Source organism: Chelonia mydas, chromosome 2 (genome assembly GCF_015237465.2).
Source record: "Chelonia mydas isolate rCheMyd1 chromosome 2, rCheMyd1.pri.v2, whole genome shotgun sequence".
Classification (NCBI taxonomy): Eukaryota; Metazoa; Chordata; order Testudines; family Cheloniidae; genus Chelonia; species Chelonia mydas.
This window is the reverse complement of record NC_057850.1, coordinates 101,505,603-101,523,690: the sequence shown is the minus strand read 5'-3', so window position 1 is coordinate 101,523,690 and position 18,088 is coordinate 101,505,603. Positions and strand designations below refer to the sequence as shown.

General features: G+C 39.4%; 1 protein-coding gene across 6 annotated transcripts in view; it reads right to left on the bottom strand.

Moving 5' to 3' along the window:
* The window catches only part of NFATC1 (nuclear factor of activated T cells 1), a 147,288-nt gene that overhangs the window by 62,732 nt on the left and 66,468 nt on the right, over window positions 1-18,088 (bottom strand). For all 6 annotated transcript variants that reach the window (XM_037892988.2, XM_037892987.2, XM_007060401.4 and 3 more), the window contains 2 exons: window positions 2,410-2,465; window positions 585-717 (listed from right to left, as the gene is read on the bottom strand). In XM_037892988.2, the coding sequence (XP_037748916.1) occupies window positions 585-717; window positions 2,410-2,465 (189 nt within the window). The remainder of the gene's footprint in view (window positions 1-584; window positions 718-2,409; window positions 2,466-18,088) is intronic.

Sequence of the window (18,088 nt, the reverse complement as noted above, 5' to 3'; positions counted from 1 at the left end):
AGGACGGGTGGCAGGACAAATCCCCACCAGCTCCAGCTCAGAGCACAGCACAATTTGTGGGGTGAGTTCAGAAGCATTGTTCGAATGATATGCTCTCTGGGGTTGGGAAGTTGGGACTCTCGAGGAAGCCTGAGAGACAGCTCAGCAATCTCATTTTTTAAAGAGTCTTTCTGCTGCCCACGGGCACAGAGGACCTTCTTTCTCCTCATGTGCCACATGAAGAGCTCTTAGATGTATTGAGCATGTATAAACACAGGCACAATCCAGGGTCCCCCTGAGGCCACAGGCTTTGCAGACAATGAATAACGCTTGTTGTGATTTTGTTCCAACAAGAGAGAGCTCAGAAGTCTCTACCACTGAAAAGGAAACACTTTATTTGGAAGGTGTCTTCTTCAGACAGCAAATTAAGAGACAGCCCAGTGGGGCAGCTCACATTTTTTATTTTATAGCAATAATTACAGCCCTAAATTGCTCGAGTGAGCTACAGAATTATTATCAGTTACATTCTATCTTTTTTCTGTGTCTTTTTAGCAAATATTCATATCTCTAGTTTCCACTACCGGAGGTTAGAAATATATTGTTACCATTAGCAGGAAGATAGGTGAATAGCTGGTACTGGCTTCTCTTTCGCTTTCCATTGCAGACATAGAAATTGACCTGAACAGGACTGGTAATTCTCTGATTGCGGAAAGGTGGTATCTCCACCACCAATGAATTCTACAGAAACAAACATTAGAAAGTCAGTACATATCTGAGACAGTGGCTCTGCACAATAATACGAGCACATCAACTATGGGAATGTCTCTGCTGAGTTCCCAAAGAGAAATATCGTCACTGCATACCAACTGGTGAGCAAGCCTTGGTGGAGCTGAAGGTTGTGCCTGCAGCAGGTTTTCTGGGTCCTTTCAGGCTAATGCTCCCTGCAGCTTGGCCTAGATTAGGGTTTCTTCAGCAATGAGTTTGATTATTGGGGTCAGAAGTGTGAAGGCAGGATAACCAAAACTGTACCACATGTATCATGTTTGTAGATGTTCCTTGCTAGGAATTTATACTTTAAGAACAGTAGTTTCCAGAATGATGAGATTGGGGTCGGGCATCACTGGGTGACATTTGTTAATAACGTTTGAGCTGCTTTGATGCCCAGTATGGGTACTATAGAAAGAAAAGAAGCTTTAAATGGTGTGATTAGAGCTTACTCTTGATATCACAAAAAGATTTTCTTTTTTAATAATACACCTCTACCCTGATATAACGTGACCCGATAGAACACGAATTCGGATATAATGTGGTAAAGCAGTGCTCCGGGGGGTGGGGCGGGGCTGCGTACTCCGGTGGATCAAAGCAAGTTCAATGTAACACGGTTTCACCTATAACGCGGTAAGATTTTTTGGCTCCCGAGGACAGCGTTATATCAGGGTAGAGGTGTATTTCCATGTTCCACAATGAAATATTTTTTATCTAACATATTTCTCCAGCCACGTCAGTTCGTGGGGTGATCTTGTCAGCTCTTCTCACCCCAGGAAGGTTAGGCCTGGTCAATGCATGGGTGGGAAATCTCAAAAGGACACCAAGTGCTACAGGAAGCAATGCTGGTGATCCCTTAGATGGCTCTCTTCCCTGAATTATTAGTGGAACAATGTTCCAACAGGGTGCTAAGAACAGACTTAGCTGCTGACAGCATCAGCTTTTAGACCCAAAAGTAAGACTGTGGCTCTATTTTTGACCACCAAAAGACCCCTAGCACTTTTTTGAATGAGTAAGAGTGATTGATAGTGATTAGTATCCTGGCTGGTTTCACATTCAGGTCTTTAAACAGTTTGCCCACATTTCCCCTGTAGTTTCCCTTGGATAAATTATTCTTCACTTCTCCTAATAAACCGTTGTGTAGGATTGCTGGACTGGAATAGAGGCTGTTCTTTCCACCTATAAATAGCTGCATTTCAGTGACGGTTTCAGTGATCAAGTCTGTAAAGATATACGTTTCTCAAACTGTGAAGCTGGTCTCCTAAGGAGACTCTAAATCTTTCTGGAGAAGGCACAAGGAAGCCAGAGAAAGTGTTGTGTCTGGTGTGTTTTTTTGAGAAAAGCAGAACCCAGAACTGAATATCTTTCTTTGCTGAGCTCAAAGTGGAATTGAGCCAGCAAAAAGAAAAAAAGATACAGGCTGGCCCCATCCAGATATTGAAAATACACATTCCAAATGCATTTATTTTCAGAATAGATTTCATTGAAGGCCTTTTGCCCCCACTCCCATTAAAAGAAAGGTTTCCAAGAGGGAAGGCCTTAGTACTTGGTCTGTGTCAGGGTTGGGAAAGAGTGCCAAAGTCTTGGAAAGCCCACTCTGGAAGAAAAGTGCTAGAGAAATGAAACATATTTTTAATTGTGATGTTAAAATTAAGGCATACTTACTGGTTTGCACATTTCTTTGTCAGTTTTGGCTTCCATTTCCCACACATGGTGACCATCTAAAAGACAAAAGAAGGAGGAAAATAAATCTAGTTCTGTGCTTTGTTTTCTCCCTTTCAGCCTGAGCATACAGCTGTTGACAAGTTATAAAAGTTCTGTGGGGGTGAAGGAAGAAGGAAAATAGTTCTGTTGATGGGTTGCCCAAACTTTGCCCAACCAAGAAGGTACATAAGTAACTTGCCAGGAGCATGGGATACCATTTAGTTTGTTTAAAAGGGAGGGAGAAGATGGGAGTAAAGAGATTGGGATTAAAAACAATTCGTCACTAATATGAGTAGCTCACTTCACCGCTCAGTTTCCCCATATGTAAAATGGGAATATTGATGCTTACCTCCCTTTGTAAAGTATTTTGAAATGTATGAATGATAAATACTATCAGAGCCAAGAGTTAGGATTAAAAAGGAGCAGTGTAATGAAGGGTATCAAATTATAGCTGTCCTCATCTTCAATAGGTCCCAGCATGCAATATTCTATTTTGATATGAGCAGCCTGACACAAGCTGTTTAAGTTTCTGCTGCTTAGATCAAGAGGGAACATTGCTGGGAAATGTAGTTTCTGTGCGTGACACCTCCACATTAAAGATCGATGTACACCAGTGAAGGATCTGCTCCTAGTACGTCTGTGGGCCACATTGTTGAATTTTGGGGCTGCATCTGGCTTGCAGGCTGTGCTTTGGCCAGTCCTGTTCTACTAGTTCAATGTGTCCACATGAGATTAATTTTAAACCAGGAGTTTTAGGTTTTCTGGTGATTTCTTTTGGGAAATATTTGTTTTAACAAAATTCATTGATACAGGAACAAGTGGCCAGTGAGGAGATTCTTTTTTCAGGGTTTCAAAACTCAACAACAGGGAAATGAGAAAAATAATACAAAATGTAAGGTTTCCATTCACTGATCCTAGAAAAGGAAAAATATGTACAAATGGCCACAAACAGATTGCTGTCTGAGTTCAGCAGCAGGGACACTTGTGGTTTAATGCACATGAGATGTCATTGGAGTGAATGGGAAAATTAAACTTGATGTCATCTCTTTTGTATATTTATTGCATTGGGACATGCAAATGCAAATATTAGTTATTTTGAACTTCACCACACAGCTGTTCACATGTTTAAAAAAACAGCCTCTCTGGAAGGTACCAGTGAATGCACTTTTTCTTCTCTCTTCTCTTTCATGCCAAGGATGGAGGTGACACATTTAAAACTGTCTGATTTATTACAAATGTCTGTAAATAATATTTTTGTGTACAGCACTCCCACTGTGAAAGGAATGCTGTAGTGCAACTGGCTTTTGGTGATTGTTTTTAAGTCTAAAACCATTTCTTCTTAACAAAGAGACACACAGTGTGAATGCTACACACTTTTGAGCACAACTAATTTCTATCAGAAATAATCAGCATATATGCCTTAGTTTCTTCCTCCATTTTAAATCATGCCGCCAAATAAAAATAAACAAGAAGAAGAATCTTTGCAGTAGGTATTGCAATAGTAGGGAGACAGAAGAGAAAAATTAGCACTCAAATCTTTCTAGCAGTGTCTTTTAGCACTGCCAGGATTAAACAGACCTCGCAGGAGTACTGGGTATAACTTCAGAATTAATCTACCAGATGCTTTTTCTAAATTGACAATAAAAAAACCTGACCACAATCCCTCAAATTGGGACCCATCTTTTCTCTGTGAAAAAAAAAAAAAGTTAAACTGAAGTTGAAATTAACATGATTCTGAAACTATCAGAATTTTGACAGCACTACAAACTATTCAGAGTAACAGTCTTCTTAGGAACCTCTGCTTTAGTAGTGTTTTTACCTAAAGAAGTGCAGTCTAGTAGTTAGCATGTGTTAAATTTGCTTCTGTAAATGGATTACCAAACTTCAGGTTATTTCGTTATGTTTAATTTCCACCTTGCAAGATGAATGACTTGATTCAGGATTCTGTTTTTATTTCTTGCCAATATTTTTGTAAAATTCAAAATGGCTCCTTCTACAGCTAATCTTTCAATTACCTCATCCAGTGCTGCCATTATGTGCTTTTTAAATTTTTATGATGACAAAGAGTGAGTTTTTTCAGAAACATTTTAGATGATATAATCTAAACTGTTATATATAAAATAATCCCGAGCTGTGCTTATTCTTTGGCTATTATCTAGAAGCTAATAAGAGCACTAGCTTTTGGTCCAATAAGAAATTCTCTTGAGAATGTCCAGACCTTTGCTGTTTAAAGGGGCGGGGAAACAGACGACTCATTAAGAGTTAGTGACATTTCATTTAACCAAAACATAAGGAGGAGAAGTTGTTATGAAGCAGAGACAAAAAAGTAGACAATTCTTCATGTTACGTCTGGTGAACCGAGAAGGAAATCTCAACGCCCACGGACTGGGATCAACTCCAGGAGGGAAACCTTAGACCACTACGTCAACTTCTCACAGTAAACATGTTTTGCAGGTTTATACAGTTCAGCTGAAATTTAAAAAAAGAAAAGAAAAGAAAAAAGAAAAAAAAAAGATGGGAATGGAACAATTTGTGGGGGCTTAAAACATTTGCCTATCTCAGGGAAAAGTATTTTTCTTCCAGTGCCACATATGCCTAGTATCCTACCAAGTATGCAGGATACTGTCTCTTGTCAGAATGTGCCTGAGGAGTGAGGACCAATAAACCACAAAAGTTTCCATTGTAAGTCTGCCACATCTGCATCAGCCTGGCTGACTCAGAGCCCAAGGCAACTCCCTTCTTGGCCAAGGACCAACAAAAGTACACCAGAGCAATTTATACCTTTCCAAAATGCAAATAATTCAAATTACAGACATAACACAAAGCTGAAGCAGACACATTTCAGGCATTCCCGTTAAAGTTTACTCTCTGGAATTACTGTACCCAAATGGGCAGTTGTTATGAAAAAGAGAGAGAGAGAGTGTCTTTTCCAAGCAACTTATTTTATTTATTTATTTATTTACGTTTACAAAGTATTTTTAAAATCCCCTCTTGAAATCAAATGCCTCGTTTCAGTCAGAGTGCTTGTTAACATTTTGTTACGGTATATTGAAGGGATAGATGTATGGGAAGTCTCTCTCCAAATCTCACATTTTGCTTCTCTTTTGAATCAAGAGAATGCCTCAGGGTTTTAATTTTTTTTGTACGGGGAAGGGAGGCACACCACAGAGAACATAGAGCAAAGCCCACTGAAGTTACTGGAGATTAAATCTTGGCCCCACTCTGGGGGTCTTCAGTGAGCTTTGGATCAGGCCCAGTGTGAGGAACTAGCTACACAAATAACAAAAGTTCTATACGAGCAGGAAGCTGTTTGGCTCTTTCTACTCAGGATGGATCTTAGAGTCTGGAAGGGCAATATTTAGTGCTGTTTGTCATCATTTACAGCTGGTGATCAGTATAATTGTCAACTGAAAACACAGGGATTTGTTGGGAAGTCTGACATTGAAAGACTGATAACTGTGATGTGCCGTTATTGATAGCATTTTCTGTTCTGAGTGTGCTTCATCCAGCTCTGCTTTATTGGGTTTTTTTCAGTCTGTAGTAAGCCCCTGGAGTTACTAGTGATGAAAACACGGTACACCTACTTCATTAGTATGGGTTTTTTTGAACTTTTCAATATATAAACACCCATTTAAAATGAAATGGCTCAACAGTGAATGGTTCTTTGTAGTTCACTCCTATCAACTGCTCACTGCAGAATTAAAGGAAACTGTGCAGATGTCCAGAAGTAAAAATATTCTAAATCATTAGGGAATTCCCTGCAGCATGAGTCACAGGAACGGCTTCCCCACCACACCCAACTAGAAGATTTCCACATAAAAAGGCATTGTAGGCCTGTTTTAACACAGCAGAAGCGCTAAAAGAAGTTGAGTAAACCTCACAGTATCAGTTACTTACATATATCGTTGTGGTTTGTTAGGCTTCAATATTTTTCTTCATACAGCTGTAACTTAGAGTCAAAGAGCTATAAAGGCTTTCCAAAGAATTGTTCTGCTGTCTTCTAATCCTTATTGGTGTACATTGGAAATTATCTTTATATGTCTCTAGGACTGTGTTTACTTTCTATACACCAGAAAATTGCTGTTAAATAGCTAGAGGTTTAAGAGATCACAAGAATCAAACCAGCAGTTTAGCTGGAAGATTACATTAACGTGAAGGTTTTATAGGCACACAAAAATTAAGAGGAGGAACAGCAAGATAAAAGAATATGCATTATCAAAACAAAAAAGAACTAGAAACCAGAAAGCATATGACATCCAAATCTGGTGATCACTCAAGCCTTTCCTCCATGAAATGGACATAACAGGAGACTTTGTAGACACTTACATTGTCTTGCTTTACTTGAATAGGTTAAAAATATTCCAGCTTCCCCAATAACCATGGCTCACTCAAAGACATAGAAAAGAACAGATATTATCTAGGATTTCATTGCCTATACTTTGCCTCCTTCCAATCTGTAGTTAAGCCGAGCTTGGTGCAATGGTGAATTGGGCCTATAGTTTTTACACAGATATATTTTTCAATCAAAGGTATGGAGCTACTTTCTCCTAAAGGAGCCCATTGTTTGATTAATTGTTGTGAGTTTGCTGTCAACACTGATTTCCTGAACAGCTCAGTTCACCTTATAATATAGGAGATCCACAGCAAACTGTGCAATACTGGGGTCCAAACTGAGACATTGTTTGAGCAGAATATGGCATGACCATATGTTCTGATTTTTGGGTGCCCTACAGCCATAGCCTACCCTACACTTATTCAAGTTAATGTGTATTTCACTGCCATCCAAATCCTTCCGCATTACAGGAATAACAAGTTTTAGATTTATCTTCTAATCATTCATTCCTTATGAAGCGTGTTCATGTTATCGCTTGACATGGAGATGATTGATCTGCAATTATATCCTGAGGGAAGGGTAGGTTTCTATGCTAGAGGAGAGAGTGGATATTAAGTTGGAGTCCTCTCATTCAGACCTGCAATCAACCAGCCTTGTGTTGAGATACCATCAGTTCTTACAAGGTAAGCAGGCTGAGTCAGGTGTGTACTTGGACAAGAAACCTCCAAAGGAAACATAGTAGGGCTGTCGATTAATCACAGTTAACTCATGGGATTAACTAAAAAAAAATTAAGCGTGATTAATGGCAGTTTTAATCACACCGTAGTGGAATCTCTTTGTCGTGAAAGTACAACTTACAAATATAGATTTTTTTTTGTTACATAACTGCACTCAAAAACAAAACAATGTAAAACTTCAGAGCCTACAAGTTCACTCAGTCCTACTTCTTGTTCAGCCAATTGCTAGGACAAACAAGTTTGTTTACATTTACAGGAGACAATGCTGCCCTCTTCATATTTATAATGTCACCAGAAAGTGAGAACAGGCATTTGCATGGCACTTTTGTAGCCGGCTTTGCAAGGTATTTACGTGCCAGATATGCTAAACATTCGTATCCCCCTTCATGCTTTGGCCACCATTCCAGAGGACATGCTTTCATGCTGATGACGCTTGTTAAAAAAATAATGTGTTAATTAAATTTGTGACTGAACTGCTTGGGGGAGAATTCTATGCCCCCTGCTCTGTTCTATCTGCATTCTGCCATATATTTCATGTTATAGCAGTTTCGGATGATGACCCAGCACATGTTGTTCATTTTAAGAACACTTTTAATGTAAATTTGACAAAATGCAAAGAAGATACCAATGTGAGATTTCTAAAGATAGCTACAGCACTCGAGCTAAAGTTTAAGAATCTGAAGTGCCTTCCAAAATCTGAGAGGGACAAGGTGTGGAGCATGCTTTCACAAGTCTTAAAAGAACAACACTCCGATGTGGAACCCGAACCACCAAAAAAAGAAAATCAACCTTCTGCTGGTGGCATCTGACTCAGGTGATGACAATGAACATGCATTGGTCTGCACTGCTTTCGATTGTTATTGAGCAGAACCCGTCATCAGCATGGACGCATGTCCCCTGGAATGGTGGTTGAAGCACTAAGGGACATATGAAACTTTAGTGCATCTGGCACGTATATATCTTGCGATGCCGGCTACAACAGTGCCATGAGAACGCCTGTTCTCACTTTCAGGTGAAATTGTAAACAAGAAGTGGGCAGCATTATCTCCTGAAAACGTAAACAAACTTGTTTGTCTGGGCGATTGGCTGAACAAGAAATAGGACTGAGTGGACTTGCAGGCTCTAAAATTTTATATTGTTTTGTTTTTGAATGCAGTTTTCTTTGTACATAATTCTACATTTGTAAGTTCAACTTTCATGATAAATAGATTGCACTACAGTACTTGTATTAGGTTAATTGAATTTTGTTTTTTTACAGTGCAAATATTTGTAATAAAAATATAAAGTGAGCACTGTACATTTTGTATTCTGTGTTGTAATTGAAATCAGTATATTTGAAAATGTAGAAAATATCCAAAATATTTAAATAAATGGTATTCTATTATTATTTAACAATGTGATTAATCGCAATTAATTTTTTTAATCGTTTGACAGCCCTAAAACCTAGTAACTGTAGGAGATGATGCTGATGATTCAGAAGGTGGCACTCTTCTCTCCAACTCAGTAGTGAACAAATGCTCCCCACTTATTGTCTTACACACACCGCTAAACAGTTGCTTTATCTCACACTAGAAGTGGCTGCATTTCAAGGCTCAGAAATTCATAGCTTCTAAAGCCAGAAGGGAACATTATGATCATCTAGTCTGACCTGATGCATGACACAGGCCACAAAACCTAACCCAGTGATTCCTCCAGTGAAGGGAATTATTCTTCCCTGTACATAACCAAATAATGCTGGGCTCAGTAACTTGTGGATGAAGTTGATCACTCTGTACAGACTGTGTATCAGTTTACATTTGTAAAGAGCTTTATGATGGGGTATGCACTAGCAAATATAAAACAGAAATATTAACAGCACTGGCTAAGTAGCTGTCTGTCTCTGGAAGAGTGTAAAGGAGGAAACATTGTTTAGAGCAACACAGGAGAACGCCTTTTGTATATACAATAAGGGCCTTTCTTTCAACTTCCCCAACAACACTCGGCTTCTTTTAGTTTAGTGGTTTCTTAGATCTCCACTAATAGGGACTGAGTAGGAAGTCCCTCCCTGTCCCTGACATCTATGTAAATAAAAGGGTGTAGGGTTTGACTAGAGCCAACTTCAGAGCAGCTCCATCCTCTGCCTGCAATCATCTCCTCTCCCCATGCTGGCAGCATCTCCTGCCTGTGCTCACCTCAGTCTCTCCCTCCCCTCCTCTTCCTGCTGTGGGCTCAGTCTCTGTTCTGACACCCTTATCTGCCAGTGCTTCTCTCAGCCATTATTCTGATTTTCTCCTCTGGTTATATTGGTTTTCACCATTGTCTCTTCCCACTCCCTCTGTCAAAAGGACACCCAGCTACACGCTCCCTCCTTCCAGCTTTTCCCTCTTCCCTGCCAGAGAAACCCTCCCATTGTCTCTTATATTTCCAGCAATTTTGCTCCCCAGGACAAGAAAGAACCCTTTTATGTGCTCCATTTCCCCTTTCTGTCTGAAACTCCCACCAACCTGTTGCCTTTTCCCAGAGAAGTCAAGGCCTAGTGGGGGAGGATGGCTGTGGGGGGACAAAGACTGAGAAGGTCTTCTGATCAGTATCTGCACTTTTGGATGCCAAATTCAAACCCATCATTACAGGTTCACCCATAGCTGGAATATATTTATTTTTATGAGGATGATGGGATTTTGGGTGTATTTGTATACACACTTTTGCAATGTAAGGCTGAGTTTTGTGTTCCTACTCCTATGTATTTTTTGCAGATTTGAGCTGAGTTTTGTATTCAAATGCACACAGGATCTCTGATGTAAAGGCGAGTTATTTTTTCTTTCAAAGTTCTGTTTAAATAAAAAAAAGCTTAATTGAACAACAACAACAAAATGTTGTCGAGAAGCCACGTAATAAAAATCAGATAAAAGCCTGCTTCTTCTATGTATCACAGCGTCTGTAGGCACCCACCATCTGAAAGTCAGACCCCATTTCATTTTCTTAGATTGGGAGTTTCTCAAAGTTTCTCAAACCGAGACACCCCAAAGAAATAGCATCATGTTTACCTCTGAATACAAAGCACTTTGCAGTGTCTATCAGATGTATCTTCTTATCTAACTTTATTACATGGTTTCTAGCAAATTGCGTTATTTTTGGTTCAACTAGGCCTTTGAAATTAACTATATTTTGAGACTAATCATTTAAATAAGTTTCTTTGCTAAAAAGTGACTCCAGAAACAGAATTTGGAGTTCTACAGTTGTTGCCTCTCAATGATTCTAAATCAAATATACTCTATTTACAAGTAAAATAATCGTTTCTTTCTTCTCTTAATTGTCAGCCCTGAAAACTCCTTCTGGAACACGAAATTCAAATTGAGTAGTTTCCTTTCCACACATTATCAACAGTAGTAATGAATGGCTCTTAAGACCAAATTCTGCTAGTAGGTCTGTCCATGTAATGCCTCCATCTTCAAATTATACTCTCTCCCATACAATCCTGAGCCAACTCCCTCAGCTTAATCCTGCATCTCATCCTGTCTCTCAAACTTCTCCAATGCATATCTTCCAGACAACAAACTTATCACCACCAAAACTGAACTCCAGATCTTCCCTTCCAAGAACCACTCCTTTCCTCCCACACCCTCTGTCATCACTGACAGCTCCACCGTCTGCTCCCCATGCACTTGGGCCTGTAACCCAGGAGTCATCACCGACTTCTCCTTCTCTCTTTCCTGGCGCAGCCAAGTTGGGCCCAAATCCGGCCACCTCTCATCCAGGCTCACATCCTCTCCCATCATGACCGTTGCAACCTCCTCTCTGGCCTCTCTGACACCCACATCACTCTTGGATCTAGTCAAAATAATACGTACATCTTCCTTGCATGTCAATCTGAGTTTGCCACTCCCCAATCCTTTTGAATCCCTCCACTGGCTCCCTCTATTCCAAAAACATCCAGCTCAAGTTTAATGCCTTTGATACTCCCTCCCTCCCTCCCTACATACTCCCTTGTCTCTTATGTCATCCTCTGCGGCACTCCTCTCTGCAAATGATGCAAGCCTTGACAGAGCCCCTTATCTCTCTATTTCTCCCTTAACTATCTTTATACTCTCTTCCATGCTGTTCTTTACACATGGAGTGCCCTCATTGAACTGACCCACTGTCCTCTCCTCCTTCAAGTCTCTCTCTGCTTCTACCATGACACCAACAAGAAATTAACCTACTAATAGGAGAGACAACTGCAAATGCAGAGCATAAAACTGTGTAGAAAGGTGCAAGTTTATAGTCCTTTTTCAGTCATGTTATCATCTTTCCTAGGCTGGTGTCCCATCCCACCTCTCGTCTGTTCATTAGCTCCAATCCCCCAAGGGTCAGAGTTAAACCTGTGTGTTTGGATGGCACTCCCGCACAGCCAATCAGGTTTGTTTGCAGAGTAGTAGGGAGTGGGGGAAAGGAGGGAAGAGGAAGGATCCCTCTTGTCAAATCCACACAGATGCAATCTAAAATTCACAAGAATGCTTGAACACCTGTCTGGCAACTGGACTCGTGGTCTCCCGGTTACTGTCTTATTTGAAGGAATGTTGGCAACTCAGCCCAGCCAACCATAGATACTGCCAGAGAACCTGCCCCTCCTCAGTTCAGTCCACTTCTGCACATCTGAATTTGCCATTACATTCTGGTTAAACCTAATTGAAAATGTGATTGAAAATACCACACATTTTCTAAGAGGCATTTCTACGGAACCGCACTCTGAGCTTTACTATTGGGATCTACAGTTCTTTAGCTCACTGGACCTTTACCTATCTCTGTGGATGGGGTGTGCATAAAATATCATTGATAACATTAGAGTGATGCACTATATACACTAATATAGTATTTAAGGATCAGATTGTACAAAGCTGAAGTCTGAGGTCTGCACACAAGTAACACCATTGCATGCACAAAACAGATGCTTTATCCCTCAAATGGCTAGGTAGCTCACTAAATTTCCATTTTCATGTGCAATTGCAGTAGCATGCAACTGTAAGCACACTTGCCTGTGTACCTTTTGCCTCCCTTTAAAAAAAAAAATACCTGTCCTTAGTCCACAGTAGATGCTTGTACTTGACCAAAGGCATTTAACAAATACTACTCTTAACTGTGACAGAGGCACCTTGGTGATGATACCATCTCATGCGTACAGATGCTCTCCTATTCTATCTTTACCATTCCTTAGGCTAAAAAGCCAGGGAAATCTGAAACATGCTGACATTTCCTACAAGCTATGTCATAGCTTCTGCATAGGCATGAAAAGATTCGGCCATCTAATGACCCCATTATTTGATGAAACTATCAGCCCAAGGATATCTGTTTCTGGTCAATGGCCAGAAACCTCCTTGGCTACCAATAGATCTCTAGGAACAAGGTACAAGTGACCTTCACATGAGCTCTGTGCTCCCAACTGTATGCCTCTCAAGTTTCTAGTCTCTCCCACTGCACATGAGCCGGTGAATAAACTCTTAGTACTAAGTGGAATGTGTGTGCTGACCTCTGATAAACTGGCGGACAAAGATAAAATTATGTAGCATTTGCTCATCTATAAGCGCATTATGCCACTTGCTTATTTATTCTATGAGCTACAGTTTGATTACCAGTGTGTAACATTACCCTTTTTTTTTTTTTTTGGCTAGTTGCCCTCCAAACTGTGACTGCGACTAGCAATAGAAAGAGCAATGGAAAGATCTCTGAGAATGTAAGATCTTTTACCGAATGGCGCTCTGCCAAAACTCTGGTCACCACTCTCCACGTCACATCTCGCCAAAACAGACTCAAACCGTGAGCTTTCCAGTGCCTCAGAGAAAAAATAAAAGCGCGCATGATTCCTCAGGACTGTCCATTACATGCAAAGCTGCTTCAGGAACATATCAGTTATCAGATGTTTGGCAAACTAAATGACCTCGTGCGACAGCCCCGCATTTGAATACCCGCTGTATGGAAAAGCTTTTGCTTGGGCAACGTTCAGCAGGCAAAGCTGAGATTTCCCAACAGGTTTCTATGCTTTCAGACAGAAGTTTTACCTTGCAGCAGCAGCACATTGGTTCTATTCTTTGCTAGAGATCATGGAAATTGCAAAACAACCAGCAAAATATTTCTTCACATTTCTAAATGAATGCGTGTTGGCTGTAGTCCCTTCCCTTTTGTGTTTGCTGTCTGTGAACCTTCACTAGATCACGTTTTATTAGCACAAAAGTTTATAATAGGTGAATTTAAGCTTGTCTGGTGAAATACTTGCAGAAAGCAAATTTAAAATGTGCTTTCTCTGAGCAGATGCACCAGAAACCTGATTTTCTTTAACTATCTGAAGTCTTTTCTATAGCACCCATTACTAGAGCTGAGCAAAAATTTTTGGGTGAATAGTAAATTTACCAGTAACTACATTTGGGGGGGCATCAAAACTACTAGTGAATTTAGGTCAAATCTGGCAAACAATTTTGGGGAAAAAATTGAAATGTCTAAATGTTTTGTTTTGACATTTTGAAATGAACTCTTTTGATATTTCATTTGAAAATCAAACGTTTTGTGTAGAAAATGCCATTTCAAATCAACATTCCAAGCATTTCACTTGACCCAAACAAAATGTTGTTCCATCAAGGAAAAAAAAATCCATTTCAGTTGGAAAAAAACAGAATTTCCCCCCATATTTTTCAATTCAGCCACCAAACCAAATACATTTTTTTAAACCAGCTACTTGTTTGGCTCTACCCCTTACCATGGCATCTAACTATATAGATTTTAAGAGCTATGCCTGCCCTATTAAGGAAAAGAAACAATCACAGATAAGCAAGACAGCAAATGTTTGAAATAGCAAGTGACAGAATAAATGATATTTACAAAAAGCTTTGTTTAATAGCTTCTAATAATGACTAAATCTGAGAAAATCCTGTTCTGTTTCAGATCATTCCAGAAACAGAAAAAAAGATGACATTCTTTGGAGACTTAAGCCATTCTTTGGAGACTTAAGCTTCATTGACTTTAGGCGTAATATCTAAGGACAGTCAGCTTTGTCGCTAGGTCTCAGAATATGTTGGCGCTAGTAATCACTGCTGATTTGATGTTTGAGTAATTAACAACATGTTCAAAACCATTGAAGTCATCCAGAGAAACAACAATACTTGTGAAATAGCAATCTTGTGAAATTTCCTAATATACATGACAGAAGTATGAGAAATGCTTGCGCTCTTACATTTGTCATGGAAAGTACAAATGTATATCCTTATCCATAAAGAGACACCTCTATAAATTAAAGGTAAAAAAACAGAATTTTGGATTGAATTTATTCAAAAAAACAGTTCTGTAATGATCTTGGTCATTGAACTCTGACCTTTCAGTTTTTTAACTCTTTTTACCTCCTGATCTGGTCATTAAGCATAGAGCCAAATGAGTGTGTATGGGGCTTCAAATGCATTAGTGGAATTCTGCCTTACTAAAAAAGATATGGAACACACATGTAATCCTGTGAAGAACTATTTGGCATCACAGCTGAAAAGTCTGGAGAATCTGAAAAAGTCTGCCAGTAATGAGCATTTCAGTCCCTTGAACCTAATCTGTTAGTATTTGCTGTCCTTTGGTGCTGTGGATCTTGGTTCTGTTCCTGGCTGGTTACCCTATGAAACATTTTGCAAACTATTCTGAAGAGAAGCTGTTATTTTAGTGTCACAATAATTATATACTCAGTTTTGTGGGTCATCATCCATAATAATATTGCTGTAAGGTAATCAGCAGCATGGTCTGCAATATGGTGATTTCTGGTTTGGTATAGGACTCTCTGTGTTTCTTTGCCTTCTACAGCTTGCAAATTAATGCTGCTACTTAAAAACTAGTTTTGGAAAACAAATTAGTCAGCATCATCCCTTGTAACATTAGAACAGAACCTATGTTCTTTGAAGTCATTGTGTCAGAAAGGAAATATTTTGTCATTTCTAAGCCCAGTGTACTTTCTCGGAAAGCAAATGTGTTTCTAATTGCATCAAATTATGTAAATAAAATGCAATGCCTTTTCTTCATGTGTAAGTGCCTGTATACAAATATTAAGGTGTTTTGTGCTCCTGTGCTGCAAGTGTCCAGGCAAAATTGTTGAGCATCTAACTTCTGAAGATGATACCAAAATAAATAAATAACCCAGGCTTCTATACTGTGTCTAATGTCCAGCAGCAAAAACTGAGAAACCCAGAATCACTTGTCATTTTTGAAAATCTGGGTTTTTTCTGTTTCAAGCAGGAGGAGAAAACCACAAACTTTAAATGGAGAGGTAAATTGAAAAAGCAGAACATACATAAGAGTAATGCGTAATGAACAAAATCATTGTGGGACCCACTGATGTAAGGGAATACTGAATTTAAAAGGTCAACCCGCTTAAGCATAGCTGGCATTCATATTTTTACTACTACTGTGGCTGAGTTTCTTGGATGCACATTTTATATGGACTTTCATCACCGGAAAATATGGTCTGATGTGCAAGCAATAAAGGATTGACCAAAATCCTTTGAAATAAGGACTTATTTCAGTACTTGAACTTTTTTGTGGTAGTATAAAAGGTCTGAGCATATTATAGTATGCTTCTGAAAAGACGCATTATTTATCTTGTAAGAGCTGCCCTTCTGCCCTGATGCTGTGCTGTATTACAAAGAAATTCTACTTTTAAACATGCCCTTTTAAATACAACTAATCCCCTCAACTAACCACTTTCTTCTCCACAAGAGATGCAGCATCTTACGGGCTGTGTTAGTATTTCACACTGTTTCAAACGCTTCTTTGCTGAAAAATAGTAATTCAGGGGTTAACTGACAACACGACTCTGCTGCCTCCCCAGTTCAAGAACCGACTTGATCATTCTTCAGGGATTCCCTTTTGTATGAGTCATTGTTAAGATAGACAGACTCCCCACGCAAAGAGGCCAGGATAATGCCATTCCTCAGGAGATTACAACAGCTGAGGGTTAGCCCTTAAAGACAGAAAACTCAGAACTCATGCATGGGAAAACATTCAGTGGACTACAATGCGCGCAGCAGACATAAAGAAATTATTCAGACAGAAATCCCATCCTGCATTAACCAATTAAACATGCAGAATATCACGATCTTAATCACATTACATCTACACCCTAGTCTAGGGATTTTGCCGGAGTAGGGACTATACTACGTGGGTTCCATTCAGTAATGTAAAATTATATATAACTGCTACATTCTTTTTTTTTTATGATTGTAATTTTTCACAAGGTCTATTACATTTGTAATAGCTGAAATCCTAGAGTTAACTGCTACCCAGTAGAAATGTGATCAACATTTAGATTTAAAAACAAACAACAACAACAAAAAAGTGAGTAATATATCTAGTAATCTTCATAAAGATTAGTTACTTAACGTTCTAAGTGGGGGGCGGGGGAGGGCAGGGGAAGGGGAGAGAGAGAGAGTCTGACTGCACTGGTGCTCCATTTCCTGCCCTGCTTTTATTTAAAAGTATAGTTGCTAGACGATCCCATCGGGAGAATGAACGATAATTGAAATTATTGTTTGATTTCAATTTGAAACAAAATGTAGTGATTTTGCTGAAGAACAATTAGGAAAAGCCTGTCACTGAGACAATGGTGTATCATGCGCAGTTGTTTTAAACATCATGTTACATTAGGTGATGCAGCAAATGAGGAGCCGAGCCGATGAAATAAGTTAAGTAGATAACCTATTTAGCTTCACTTTCTGAATGTAGCCATGATTTTGTCTAAGGGATTAATCATTTTACAGTGGAAGGCAGATGCTCTTCTTGCTACCTCTTATGGGATCTTGGATCTCAAGGAGGTTGTGTCACTAGGAAGGCCTGCATTAGGGCTTGTAGAGGCTTGGGTTCAGTCCTACGAAGTGCTGAGTGCCTCTGACTCCCATTAACTTTTATGGGTGTTCAAGGTGCTGCTCAGCACCTTGCGAGGCTGAACCATTTGAATGTACCAAACAAGGTTTTCATCATACGAGTACAATAAACCTACCCAGATTACTTAAATTGGACTATGATTTAAGCCTCAGTTATACACCAGACTAGACTTTCTAGTATAAACAGATGGAATACTCACCATAGATAGCAAAGTAGCTCCTGATTCATTAGACATTTTGGGGCAGGGAAGGATTCTTCTGATGTTATCCACATGCAGAGGGAACCCATAGCATATGGATCTCCCCCTGCCCACAATCCCATGTGCCCCAGGACTCTTCCTGTGGGTTTTTCTATGTGAGGTGGAAGAACTCTATTATTTACTTCCACTTCAGCATACACATAGACATTATTTATATAAAATACGTTGTACTGTGCTCACCTGTTCATTGTTTCATTTCTTATTCATTTTTTTTAAAATCCTAAAAAATTACATTTACCTCAAAGTTATAAACACCAGAGCTACAAATAGACCAGTCAACCACATACTTCATTTGGAACCAGAAGTATGCAATCAGGCAGCAGTAATGACAAAAACCAAAAAAACAAATACAGTATGGCACTGTGTTAAATGTAAACTACTAAAAAAATAAAGGGAAAGTTTAAAAAAAGCAACTAGGAGCCCGGTGGCACCTTAAAGACTAACAGATTTATTTGA